At 30.8% G+C, this 12,369-nt stretch overlaps 1 protein-coding gene across 3 annotated transcripts; it reads left to right on the top strand.

Moving 5' to 3' along the window:
- Positions 1–8,875: 8,875 nt before the first annotated feature.
- Positions 8,876–11,999, top strand: LOC130738722 (purple acid phosphatase 17-like). 3 transcript variants are annotated; one of them, XM_057590849.1, is made up of 7 exons: positions 8,877–9,020; positions 9,478–9,731; positions 10,066–10,222; positions 10,331–10,438; positions 10,874–11,001; positions 11,289–11,485; positions 11,568–11,999. In XM_057590849.1, the coding sequence occupies exons 2-7, from the start codon at positions 9,537–9,539 to the stop codon at positions 11,782–11,784; spliced, it is 1,002 nt and encodes a 333-aa protein (XP_057446832.1). In that variant the 5' UTR covers positions 8,877–9,020; positions 9,478–9,536; the 3' UTR covers positions 11,785–11,999. The 3 variants fall into 3 exon arrangements, with proteins under 3 accessions (XP_057446834.1, XP_057446832.1, XP_057446833.1); XM_057590851.1 differs by lacking the exon at positions 11,568–11,999 and having other exon boundaries at positions 8,876–9,020; positions 11,289–11,489; XM_057590850.1 differs by lacking the exon at positions 8,877–9,020 and having other exon boundaries at positions 9,180–9,731.
- The last annotated feature ends 370 nt before the right edge of the window (positions 12,000–12,369 follow it).

The following is a 12,369-nucleotide window of genomic DNA, read 5'->3' as shown; positions in this document are numbered from 1 at the left end:
TTAAATATTAAGAGTTGATAAGAAATAATTTTCCTGTAAAAAATTGAAATATTATAACGTTGGAGAAAAAATATTAGAAAATTGTAAAAACTAAAATCACAAATTTGTTGGTTTTATTTTTAAAAGAGTACGTATTATTAAATAATTAACATTAAGATGTCATGAAATCAGCCTTTCATATCTTATTTTAATATTGGTGTTATATTTAAATATGATGATTACCTTAGATGAAGAAAATATGAAGAAAATATATTGATTAAGAAAGTAAGAGAATAAAGTAATAATCAAATCATTGGGTCTTGTATATTGTAAATAACAATTATTCTATAACTCTAATTACCTTATTTTAAAATAGGTGCTTGCTGTGGTACCTTATTCCAGATCAAGGTGTGGTACCCTAAAATGATATAGAGCAATAAAAAACATACAATTCAAACTTAGATGAAGAGGATGGAGGAAGATTTAGAAGTTTAATATGGGTGGAGCATGAAGGAAGAAGATCCTGACATGAAATGAATATAGATGATCTCTCTGAATTGCAAGTTGAACTAAAAACAATAATTTTCATATTGTGTATTATATAATATAAACAAGCTTAAAAAGTGTATGTTATTAATTCATTAAGTCGATTATTAACCTATTTAAAATTGCAATAATAAATCCTTTCGCATTTTTTCAACAAAATTATAACTTAAAATATCACATGGGGTACCACACCAAAAAAAATTATAGGTACCACATAATTTACCTTTAAAATATTATTAAATAACACTTCTTTTTTTGATACAATTAAATAACACTTCTTAATTTTGAACCTAATACTTCTGAATGTTAAGAGCAAAGAATACACGCATGCTTTCCAACTTATAAATGGGACAACAGATTGTAATCATCAATATCAGTCTTCAGGGACTAATTTATTTTTATTTGGAAGCAAATAAATTACTGTCACTCAAGGAAGATTGACTGATTGAGAACATCTCTCTCTCAAGACTTAGCTAGATTCAAAAGGTCTAATGAAACACTTCCAGAAAACTGTTTTGTTTAAGCCACTTCACAGCACCAACATATTATAAAACCAGATGGCTGAATTAAAACAAACACCATTTGCATAGATCCAAAGATATCATGTCCTTCAAAATGATTCCCCTAAGTCAAATATCTACAATCCTTTCCTTCTTGAGAGAGCCATTGACAAATCCAAATGCGCTAAGAGCAAAAAGCTCAAAGATCGTGCTCATTTTTCTTGTATAGGACCCTGCTATCAAATAAGGATTAGATGTTTTAAAGGTAAATGTATGAGAGCTAGCCAATAAATTATAAGAGAGGGTCTTATTGCCAACGACCCATGGATATTTGAAAGACTTTCCCTAGACAACTAGCAGACAAAACACACCCCATGATCAACTGAATCATCCTCACATCGAAGCTCATAGAAGTCAACACAATCTGTAAGAAACTCCACTCAATTCGATCATATGGTTTAGCATATCTAACTTCAAGCCCACCACACCATGTTTTCCCGTCTTCTTTTTCCGCATGTAATGAAAAGTATCAAAAGGCTATATAAGGGCATTGTCCGTAATCAACCTCTCAGGAATGAAACACTTTGGTAAGGCATAATAATTTATCAATTTAATTGTATTCGCCACAGTTTTTGTAATTTTCTTAAAGAACGCGTTACAGAGGGAAATAGGCTTGAATTCTCCTGTAAGTAATAGTAGCTAAGATTGTTACTTGATGGTTAAGGTAATTCTTGCAGAGCTCTTTATCTGTTCCTCACAAGTTTTTCAGAGGATGGTAAGAGATTGTTGCTTTCTCCTTTGGTTTGTTTCAATGGGATGCTCTTTGTTCTTTGGATTTCTCTGTTGTTTAGCTTTGCTCATTTAACTCTTGGTTTAATGTTTTTTATATGGTAGGATTCCTTTGACTATTCTTGATAGGATGTTTTTATTGGCCTTTCTTTCTTGGGATTTTTGGGGACTGTTTTTCGTTGGGAATTAGATTTCCCACCCCATCATTTAGAATTGCCACCCTAGCCTTTTTAAAAAAATGTCGAGACTACCCGTCGGGACTTAAACCTCTATATCAGTCCAGTTGTTGATGTTTTGGACTAGTCCGAGAGTTATAAGTTCGGAAGCTTTAATTACAGTTAAAATAACATGACTTTAGTCCAATTGCAACAAAAATAACATGACTTTAAAATTGAAAAGTTACATAATTCAATTTAAACAAAATTACAATACATAATCCAAGTTAAGCATTTGAAAAGTAAAGCAAAATAACAATACTGCATCTGGTAAGAGTGATAGTGATCCAGGACTATAAGTTTCGGATCTCTCCAGGACTTCAAGGTTCGGACTGGTTGATAATAAAATTTGCCACCCCCTTTTTAAGACGTCCGAGAGTTGTTGTACTGGATTAATATGAAACTTCAAGATTCGGATCTCGATCTCAAACCAGATACTGTCACAAAAACAGAAACATTAAAATGCAGTGACAATAATATGGGACAAACAGACATGATTACAATACCCTTTTGGTCGCGATTCTTGGTCGCTTCTGGGTCGCACGTCTTGAGAGCTCCGAGTGTTGATGTTTTGTATTGTTCTAAAAGTGAATCTGAATTCTGTTCTAATACTAACAGAGTCCGAAAGTTGAAGTTTTGGATGAGTCTGAATGTTCAACCTCCGAAGTAAAACACGGAGGAACAATTTTGGTTTTTCCCACTTTTAAATGGGGTGGCAATTCTAAATGAAGGGGTGGGAAATCTAATTTCCCTTTTCGTTATTTGGTGGTTAGCTTTTTTTTTTTACTAATCACCTTTACTTGCTCTATTTCATGTTGAGCTTTGTTTCTAAAGCTTGTGATTAAAGCATACTTTTGCTTTCTAATTAAATAGTATGTAAGAAGAGAAAATTAGTCTATGTTACTAGTAATAAATCAATATAATTTTTCTTGCTGCTTTAGAAAACTACAAGAAAACAACAAGTTAACGAATTCCTATAAAACCCCGCAAAAGGAGGGCCAAGACTATTTGGACCATCCCCAATTACTATCCACACCATCCCCTTATGAGCAAAAATACAATTATACCCCCAATTTTAAAAAACCTAAACTGATTCAATTAAAAAAAAACACTCCACATGCACCATCTCCCTCTCTCATTCTCACGACCTTCTCTCTTCCTCTCAACTTTCTCAAATCAAAAAAACCCTAGCACCACACCATCTGTTGATTGGAACGAAGAAGGAGGGTCATACCAGGAAGAGGAAGAAGGTGCTTGAAGGAACAAGGAGGAAGAAGAAGCAACTGTAGAGTAAGCCCCCCCCCCCCCTCCCTTCATACATTTGCCTAATTTTGGGTTGCAATGGTTGAAAGCCATCATGTTCATTATCAACCTCAGAAGTTCCAGCTGGTGAGACGTCTCAAAAATAAAAACTCCTGAAGGAGGCAATTCACTCCCATCTGAGCCATATGATCCGCCACCATATTAATCTCTCTTCTAATTCCATTAAGCTCTACTATCCATTCTCTTTGAAGCCAATCATGGATCTCTACAGGGAATATAAGCATGAAAATGAAATGAACACTCTTCTCATCTTCCAAGGACGTTAATAAGTTTGAACAATCTACCTCGCAAATAAGGTCCTTGTATCCCCAACTCCAACCAAGCGCTAGACCGTCCCTAAGTGCCATGGCTTCCGCAAGTAATGCACTTCCCCCCACCAAAAGTGAATAATCTATTTAACCGTTACTGAATAATTAGTTATTTTTTTATTTTTATAATATAAGTAAAAAACAATGGATAAGGAAGAATTTTTTTATTTTATAATTAAAATAAATATTTTTATGATTTATAAACTAGTCGATTTTCTAATTAAATTTATATGATTAACTAAATAATTATTTTAGCTTTTAGTTGACCACAATAACTGATTTTAGCTTAATAGTAGCAACTACTAATTGATAAATAATAAAACCATTGTATTATCAAAATTAATTACACAATATCATCAAATTTAAATCATGAATTTCAAAAAAAAATTTAACGATCATGATTTATTCTCATATGCTCACATAAACATTATTATTATTATAAGACTAGTATTTTTTACTCGTGCGTTGCACGGGGGCATTCATTTTTATTTTGTATTGTATTTTCTTATGGTTTTTTTATTATTTATTGGTATGAAAGGAGAAAAAATAATATTATTTGCGATAATTATGTTTTTTTTTTGTCGAAGTGTTAATTTATGTTTTTAATTGTGTTTTTTTTGTCGTACGTTTTTTTATGAGTGTGTTTATTTTTTTAATTTGTGTTGTTTGTCCTTACTTATCTAATTGATGCTTTAATTTGGATTATTCTTTTGATATAACAATTTTATTGTACGTTACAGATAGAAGTAGTATTTTTTTGTAAGATCTTATTTAATATTAAATAATAATAAACTCATTTAAAATAATTTTGAGGTTAGCAGTAGAAAGCTAGTATAGAATAACATTAATGAATGAAGTTTAAGGGGAGTTTATTTTTTTTGCATCACATATTTTTATTTTTATTTTAGTATTTATTATGTATATCTTTTTTTAGTGATATCATATTTAATATTTTTTTTGGTACAATATCATATTTAATATTAAGTTTACCCCTATAACATTTTATAACTCATATGAATTAAATAATAATAAATTCACTTAAAATAACTTTGAGGTTAATAATAGAAAACTATAGACTAATTAATATTAATGGAGGAAGTTCAAAGGGAAATGGATAGTGGAATTTTTTTTATTAAATGGTCTTTAACTTTTAAATTTTATTGTTATTATTAATTATTACTTGATAATGATTCAACAAATTTAAAGTAATAATGTGTGTTATGGAATTCTCTAAGTTTTACTGTAAATTTTTTTCTATGAAATTTTATAACTCATATGAATTCAATAACATATGTGCTTAAATACAAAATTTGTTCTTTGTTAATATTAGGTTTTGCTATTCGTTATGATAAAATTAAGTTTTGGTGAAAATTATAATTATATTAACGTTGACACATAAACTTGAAAGTAATAAATATGTAAAAAGTAAATAATTCATAGTTTTGTATCTGGTTACAAATAACTTATAGTTTGTTCATACTAAACCTAATATAAAGTAGGATGAAATTAAGTTAAACCCGCCTAGATAAAATTTCCTCAATCTAAGTAAATTTGGACTTTCTCACAGAAAAAAATAAGAGAAGTTGTAAGCTACGGATACTTATTTGTGAACATGTACATCTGAAAGTTAGATCAGAAGAAAGCTTTGTATATATGCAATATGCATCTTGGAGAAATTGAGTATTAGCGGTTATTGAGGAGGACGATGCATGCAATGTAGAGTAAAGTAATGAAGAATGGAAAAAAAGTAAGAAACAACATAGTATTAGGGCCATTCATTTAGGGAAGCAATGTTAGAGGTTAAGCTCTTATGGATTATTGTTATTTAGAAGATGAAATTAGTTTTTATGTGGTATTATATGTCCTTTCTTTTATAAAATAAATTAGTACTATAAACTTTGATTTCTTCAGAGATGATCAATTAAATTGAAAATGATGTTAACTATATTAAATTATACAAAATAAAATTTTGTGGTAGGAGTAGTGTCACTTGTAGCCTCCTCAGTTTTTGAGATGCTCATTCAAGTAATCTTGTATTTATGCTTTGTGACTCTATATTTTCTAGCAGATGATTGAACCATAACATTTTGAATTGCATAACTTTGTTATGGTAACAATAAATAGTTTGAATTAGGTACCATGAAAGTGGGGAAAACAAAAAAGTGATTACATTTTCAACGATTAAGAGTAGTTCAATACTATTAACAATTTGAGGTTTATTGAAATCCCTTATTTTCCACACATGGAGAACACGAACTGTTTGAGTCATCCTACATAGCAAAAAGTTAAGCAAATCAAAGAGAAATTAATTTTTTAGGTATATCAATTTTACATGATGAAATCAAGTTGAAGATCATAATGAAATAAAAAAGCATGTTAGAACACATGTAAACATTCTAGGTCAGTACATCAATAGCTAGCCGTTGGATATATGTACTTGAAAAACTGTGTGGAAGCTTGAGCCTTTGAAGAAATAAAAGCAAATACTTCAACAAAGCTTATGTGAAGTGCGCATTTTGAATGAGTATTGACACATATTGATTTAAATAGTGGTAGAGAAAAGGGCTAGTGATAGTCTTTTTTTTCTTTTGCTAAGATCTTATTTAATATTGAGCACACATTTTTGAATTTCATAACTCATGCAATAAATTATAGTAAATTTATTGAAAGTAATTTTCAATTAATATATAGTAGAAGTCTATAGAATGACATTGATGAAAGAAGTTAAAGAGAGTTTTTTTTTATTGAGTGACCTTTAACTTTTAAGGTTTATTATTAATATTAATTATTAGTTAATTAATACCTCAACAAACCTAAACTAATAATATGTGTCTTATAGAATTCATAACCATATCACATTTAATATTTAATTATGACCTATAATAAATTTATTTAAAATAATTTTGAGCTTAATAGTAGAAACTTATATAATAACATTGATGGAGGAAGTTCAAGGGGAATATCGAACGACTGAGATTAAAAGTTTGTTGACTATCGAACGGTTCTGAAAAATCACATATGTATAATTACTTAAAAGCTCATAGGTAAAAATAAATATATGAAACATTTTTTATTGATAGACTATTATACCCTCGAGATTGCTAAACTTCTCCTTAATATTATATATAAATAAATAAATATAAATACCTTTTTGAATTTCATAACTTATAAGAAATAAAAAATAAAAAATTTATTTAAAACAATTTTAAATTAATAGTAGAAGTCTATAAAATGACATTGATGAAGGAAGTTCAAGAGGAATGATAGAGGAGTTTTTTTTATTAAGTGACCTTTAACTTTTAAGGTTTATTATTAATATTAAGTATTAGTTGATTAATACGTCAACAAACCTAAACTAATATTATGTGTCTTATGGAATTCATAACTAATATTATATTTAATATAAATTTTGACCTAAGACTCCATAACTCAAATAAATTAAATAATAATAAATTTATTTAAAATAATTTTGAGCTTAATAGTTGAAAGTTATATACTAACATTGATGTAGGAAGTTCAAGGAGAATATCGAACGGTTGAGATTAAAAGTTTGTCGAACGGTTCTGAAAATTCACATATGAAATTATATGTATAATTACTTAAAAGCTCATAGGTAAAAAAAATATGAAACATTGTTTAATCAATGAATTGTAAAAAGAGAAAAAAAGGCTTCATTGTACCGGATTAAAAGAAAAGATTATCATTTGGCTAACTTACATTGGTTGAAGATTAAACTGTCAAAGAAATAGAAGCAAACATCATACAATTGTGCAAAAAAGATAATGAAACACAATTAGAGAAATAATCAAGAGGAAATGACTTTAACAGTTTATGAAGAAAAAGTATTTTTGAAACGAAATAGAAGTTACAAACAAATCATAATAATATTGATAATCAATAGTGAAGAACAAAACATGCATAAAAGTAAAATAAAAATATGTAACTTTCATCTATTGAATAAGCGATAACAACATGCATATTGCGAATAAAGACTGAATCGTACAGGAGTGAGAGATGACGAATGAGAAAAATTAGACCGTTTGGGAAGAAACGTAGCATGAGAACAAAATCTGAAGAAGAAATGATGACGAAATCATAACAGATAAATCAAAAGGAATAAATAAGGCGAAAAGAAGAAGGGCTCTTACCGGATGAAAGATGATAAGAAGAAAAGCATCAATGCCTGAAATGAAAAGTGATGAAGAAGAAGTGACTGATGGAGAAGAAAAGACGCAAAAGAAAATTTTCTAACCTGATGGAAGATCTTCTTGTGCTGGAATGATGTTGTTGGAAAGTCCAAATCGGAGTGATTTCCTGCACATGAATGGAGATATTGAAGATCAAAATGAGAGCGATGAAAACAAATTTAAAGGGGAATGGAAAGATGTTTTATATATGAAAGAAGAAGGAAGAGACTCTTGGTGATTTTGTAATCATAATCCATAATCAGGAGTTACAAAAGTAACAAATAAAATGGTTAAGAATATGAAAATGTTGTATACAAAGGGTTTCATAAGAAAAAAGATCAACGGTTAGGATTAGAAGCAATGAATGACCAAGATTAATTTCATATTGAATTACTCACAAATTTACGTATATGACTATGGTAAAATATTCATTCATGAGTCATAGTCTATTGCATGACTATTTTACCCTCCTTGTAGCCAAACTTTACTTTTATATAATAGATATAGATAGATATAGATATAGATAGATAGATATAAATATAGATATAGATATAGATAGATATAGATACATCTCCCACACTTAAAAGAGCTCAACCCTAAGTAATCCTCTTCTAGTTTTGCTCACTTGAACAATTTCATTTGCAAGAGGCAGAATCTTGATCAAAGCCCGGTAATTCCATACCTCAACAACAATTAGAAATCTTCCTTTTTGAAAATCGAACCAAGTTAAAATACAATAGTTTACTCTGCAATTATCACCACACCTTGGACACAATTGGTTAGGAGAGTTGATCTTTGTTCGATTATGCAACTCAATAATGTGTTACATTTTTTTATGTATCCCGAGAGAGAGGGTGTGCAAATGGACCAATGTTTTCTCCCGTTATAATTTTTTTTTGGGGTAGAAACTAGAAACTAATCATTGAGAAGATGAACTGCAGGGGCAGAAAAAGGTGCACTGAATATAAAAAGAGCATCAGCATATTCTGTTATATATACCTACCTTTAAATTTGCCTTGCCTAAGAATATTCTGCGGCACATTTCGCATATGCTACCTCTAAAACCATGTTAGCCGATTCAACCGCAAACTATCATCCACTAGTTTTGGTGTTACATGCCCATGAACAGAACAGATTCTTTGGATTACCCATGATCCATCACCATTTGTTCAGGTTTCTGACAAATTCGCCCCATCTCACAATTACTGACACATTGAATCATATCTTTCAACAATTGTTTACATTATTTCTCTTTGATAATTTTGATTATTTTCCTCAACAAGGGTTTTCTTAATTGAAATGGTAATATACCTAGAACATCCTTGCAAAGCACAAGCAGTTTTGTTTGATTAAGCAAATTCCTGCAAATCACATATTAGCAGGAACCATAACATCACCTCTTTGAGGCCTTAGCTCGGGGTTTCCCGATTTTCATTTTCTTTTTCTTTATGAGGTGTACTAAAAAAACACTTTAAAAATTCTATATTACTTTTACCCTATTTTATTCTTAATCTTTTTTAATTCATTATTATTAGTATTGTTTCATTGAACTTGTCTTTTTCTTTCACTCCATCCACTTGGTATGTATGTTTCATAGTGATAACAAATATAAATATATTGCCTTCCCCAGAAGGACATACTCAGAGGCATTTTTGAATCAAGTGCTTTCATTCAACATCCAATAGAGCCATGGTAGGTCTCAGTGGAAACACCATGTTTGTGTACTTTCTCTTCACCATTAGCTTTGGCTTGTGGGTTCTTCATGCATCTGCAGCGCTTCAGAGATTTACACACACACCCAAAACTGATGGTTCTCTTGGTTTCTTGGTGCTTGGTGACTGGGGAAGAAGAGGTGAATACAACCAGTCTGAAGTTGCATTCCAGGTTTGATTATGTGATTAGTGATTATTTTTTTCCCATTCTAGGTTGCTATATATGTGTAAAATTAAACTTTAAATTATGATCATCATGCAAATTATGAAATGTGATCATTCATTCATAAGCAACTTTAGTTTTTGTAAAAGACTTATGTTACTGGGATTAGCTTCTCCCAAAATCAATTATCCTTTCAATGTGAAAAATTACCTTGTATCCAAACATGCAATTAAAGTTATATTCTTATTAGACTCTACTATAGAGTCTCTCATATTTCTTTATATAATTATATCACTCAATCTTTACATGATATAGCTGACAAAATGAGCTTGCTTGGTTACAGATGGGGAAGGTTGGAGAGAAGCTTGACATTAACTTTGTGATTTCCACTGGAGACAATTTCTATGACAATGGCCTAATTAATGAACATGATACAGCATTTGAGGAGTCATTCACCAAAGTTTACACAGCAAAAAGCCTGCAAAAGCAGTGGTACAGTGGTATGTACTCCTAACCTGAACTCAACAATGATGAGATTTGAGTATTGTAATTTGTAATGTTGACAACACCTTTACATTTTATTCAAATGTTAAGTTTTTGGCATGCAGTGTTGGGAAACCATGACTACAGGGGTGATGCAGAGGCTCAATTAAGCCCGGTCCTTAGGAAAATTGATAGCAGATGGCTTTGCCTGAGGTCGTTTATTGTAGATTCAGGTATTTGCTGCTCTTATTCAAGTTTTTCTTCTTTACATGTCATCTTCTAGCATACGAAAATCAAACCCATGTTACTTGGGTGCTTGGATCGGCATTGTCACAATTGATTTTAGATAAAATTGATTATAGTAAAAGTGGGCTGAAGTGATTTTAAAGTGAAATAATTTATGTTACTCATTTATGAAAGAAATAGATTTTGTGGAGTAATGTAGTGACATCTTATTGCGAATTGATTAGGTTTAATGCATAAGCTACTCTCTTGGTTTTAGCAGAATTGATCTTCAAATTGAAATCAATTTTCCAAAATGATTCTCAAACATCTATATTGTCATTAAAAATTGATTTTACTATATTAGAATTGATTATGAGGTTCCCCAACGGGTCGGGAACCGAACACACTGGTAGTTTTCTGATGTCTTTTTTCTTCTTCTGCAGAATTGACAGAAATTTTCTTTGTGGACACAACCCCTTTTGTACAAGAGTACTATAGGGAATCAGATGGGCACACATATGACTGGCGGGGAATTAACCCACCAAAATCTTATATTAACAACTTGTTGAAGGTATGAATAGATTGCTTTTCCAAACATACTTGTGGAAAAGCTCTATTTGATTTGGTATTTATTCTGTTCCAGATTCTAGAGCAGGGCACATGATATCTAAATTTGCTGTTGACAGTGTTTCTGCATTACAATTCTAAATTCTAGTTCTGCAAGTTTCAAATTTTAATTGGCTTCAAACTAACAAAATCTATTTCTAGTTTAATTTGTAGTGGCATTTTATTACAACTGATTATAAATGTTGCATTTAAATCAGATTGATAATGTTATTGTGGTTTGTTATATTCCAGGATCTAGAAATGGCATTGAGAGAGTCAACAGCAAAATGGAAGATTGTTGTTGGACACCATGCAATTAGAAGTATTGGGCATCATGGTGATACTCAAGAACTTATAAGCCAGCTTCTACCAATTCTTCAGGCAAATAATGTTGATTTTTACATGAATGGGCATGACCATTGTCTTGAACACATCAGTGACACAGAGAGGTAAAACTAAATCAAAGAATGTAAATATTTACTCAACAAAAAAATACATGTTTGTCTAATAGAGGATCATGTGTTGTTGCAGTCCTATTCAGTTCCTTACTAGCGGGGCGGGGTCAAAGGCTTGGAGAGGAGACATTCAAGAAAAGAACAAAAGAGGTTTAAATTTCTTCTATGATGGACAAGGTTTCATGTCAGTGCAATTGACTCAGACTGATGCAAACATTGAGTTCTATGATGTTTCTGGCAATGTTTTGCACAGAATCATTTCTTCAAAGCAACTAAAACATTCTTCCATGTGAAATTTAGACCCGGAACTAGATAGGAAAGAGAGGTATTGACAAGGCTTAGGAAATTAAACAATCCTCCTAGAAACGGATATAACTATTATCAGTGACTATTTGAAGCTATCAATGCATACGCTTAATGAGCTTCAATGCATTACTTAAGCATGTATATATGTATTGTTAGAATTTATTAAATTCAAATGAATCATGTTAGTGCTCCCTTTAGATAACTCACGATGTAAAAGAGTTTTCGGACATCCTTCATAGAGCATGTGGAAAATCCACCCCTTCACTCACCCCTTGAAAAAAAAAAAACTTCATTTGATTTAAATAATAAGTAATTAATTAACTTCATTTGTGCGACTTGGATCCTAGGTTTTAGTGACGTGAGCAATTTTGGTTTTTTTTATTAGATGAACTTCCAAAAACTATGTTTTTGTGCCCTTTATTAAATAATAAGTAATTAACTAACTTATCAGGAAAATCTATTATGACAGACGTGAGCAATGGTTCTCGCTGACGAGTCGAGTTCAGTCGCATCAGTTTTGAGACTGATTGTTTGCAGTTATTTCAGAGCTAGAGTAGGAATAGTGTTGGTAC

The sequence above is a fragment of the Lotus japonicus genome, chromosome 2 (genome assembly GCF_012489685.1).
Source record: "Lotus japonicus ecotype B-129 chromosome 2, LjGifu_v1.2".
Classification (NCBI taxonomy): Eukaryota; Viridiplantae; Streptophyta; class Magnoliopsida; order Fabales; family Fabaceae; genus Lotus; species Lotus japonicus.
Note: the sequence above shows the minus strand (reverse complement) of the source record. Positions and strands in the feature narration are given on the sequence as shown.

What these genes read in the sequence shown, in the direction of transcription:
- LOC130738722 (XM_057590849.1), top strand. Translation starts at nt 9,537, where the DNA reads ATGGTAGGTCTCAGTGGAAACACCATGTTTGTGTACTTTCTCTTCACC. An exon ending in AGTCTGAAGTTGCATTCCAG is followed by an intron (nt 9,732 to 10,065) that starts GTTTGATTATGT and finishes GCTTGGTTACAG; the next exon opens with ATGGGGAAGGTTGGAGAGAA. An exon ending in CACATCAGTGACACAGAGAG is followed by an intron (nt 11,486 to 11,567) that starts GTAAAACTAAAT and finishes GTGTTGTTGCAG; the next exon opens with TCCTATTCAGTTCCTTACTA.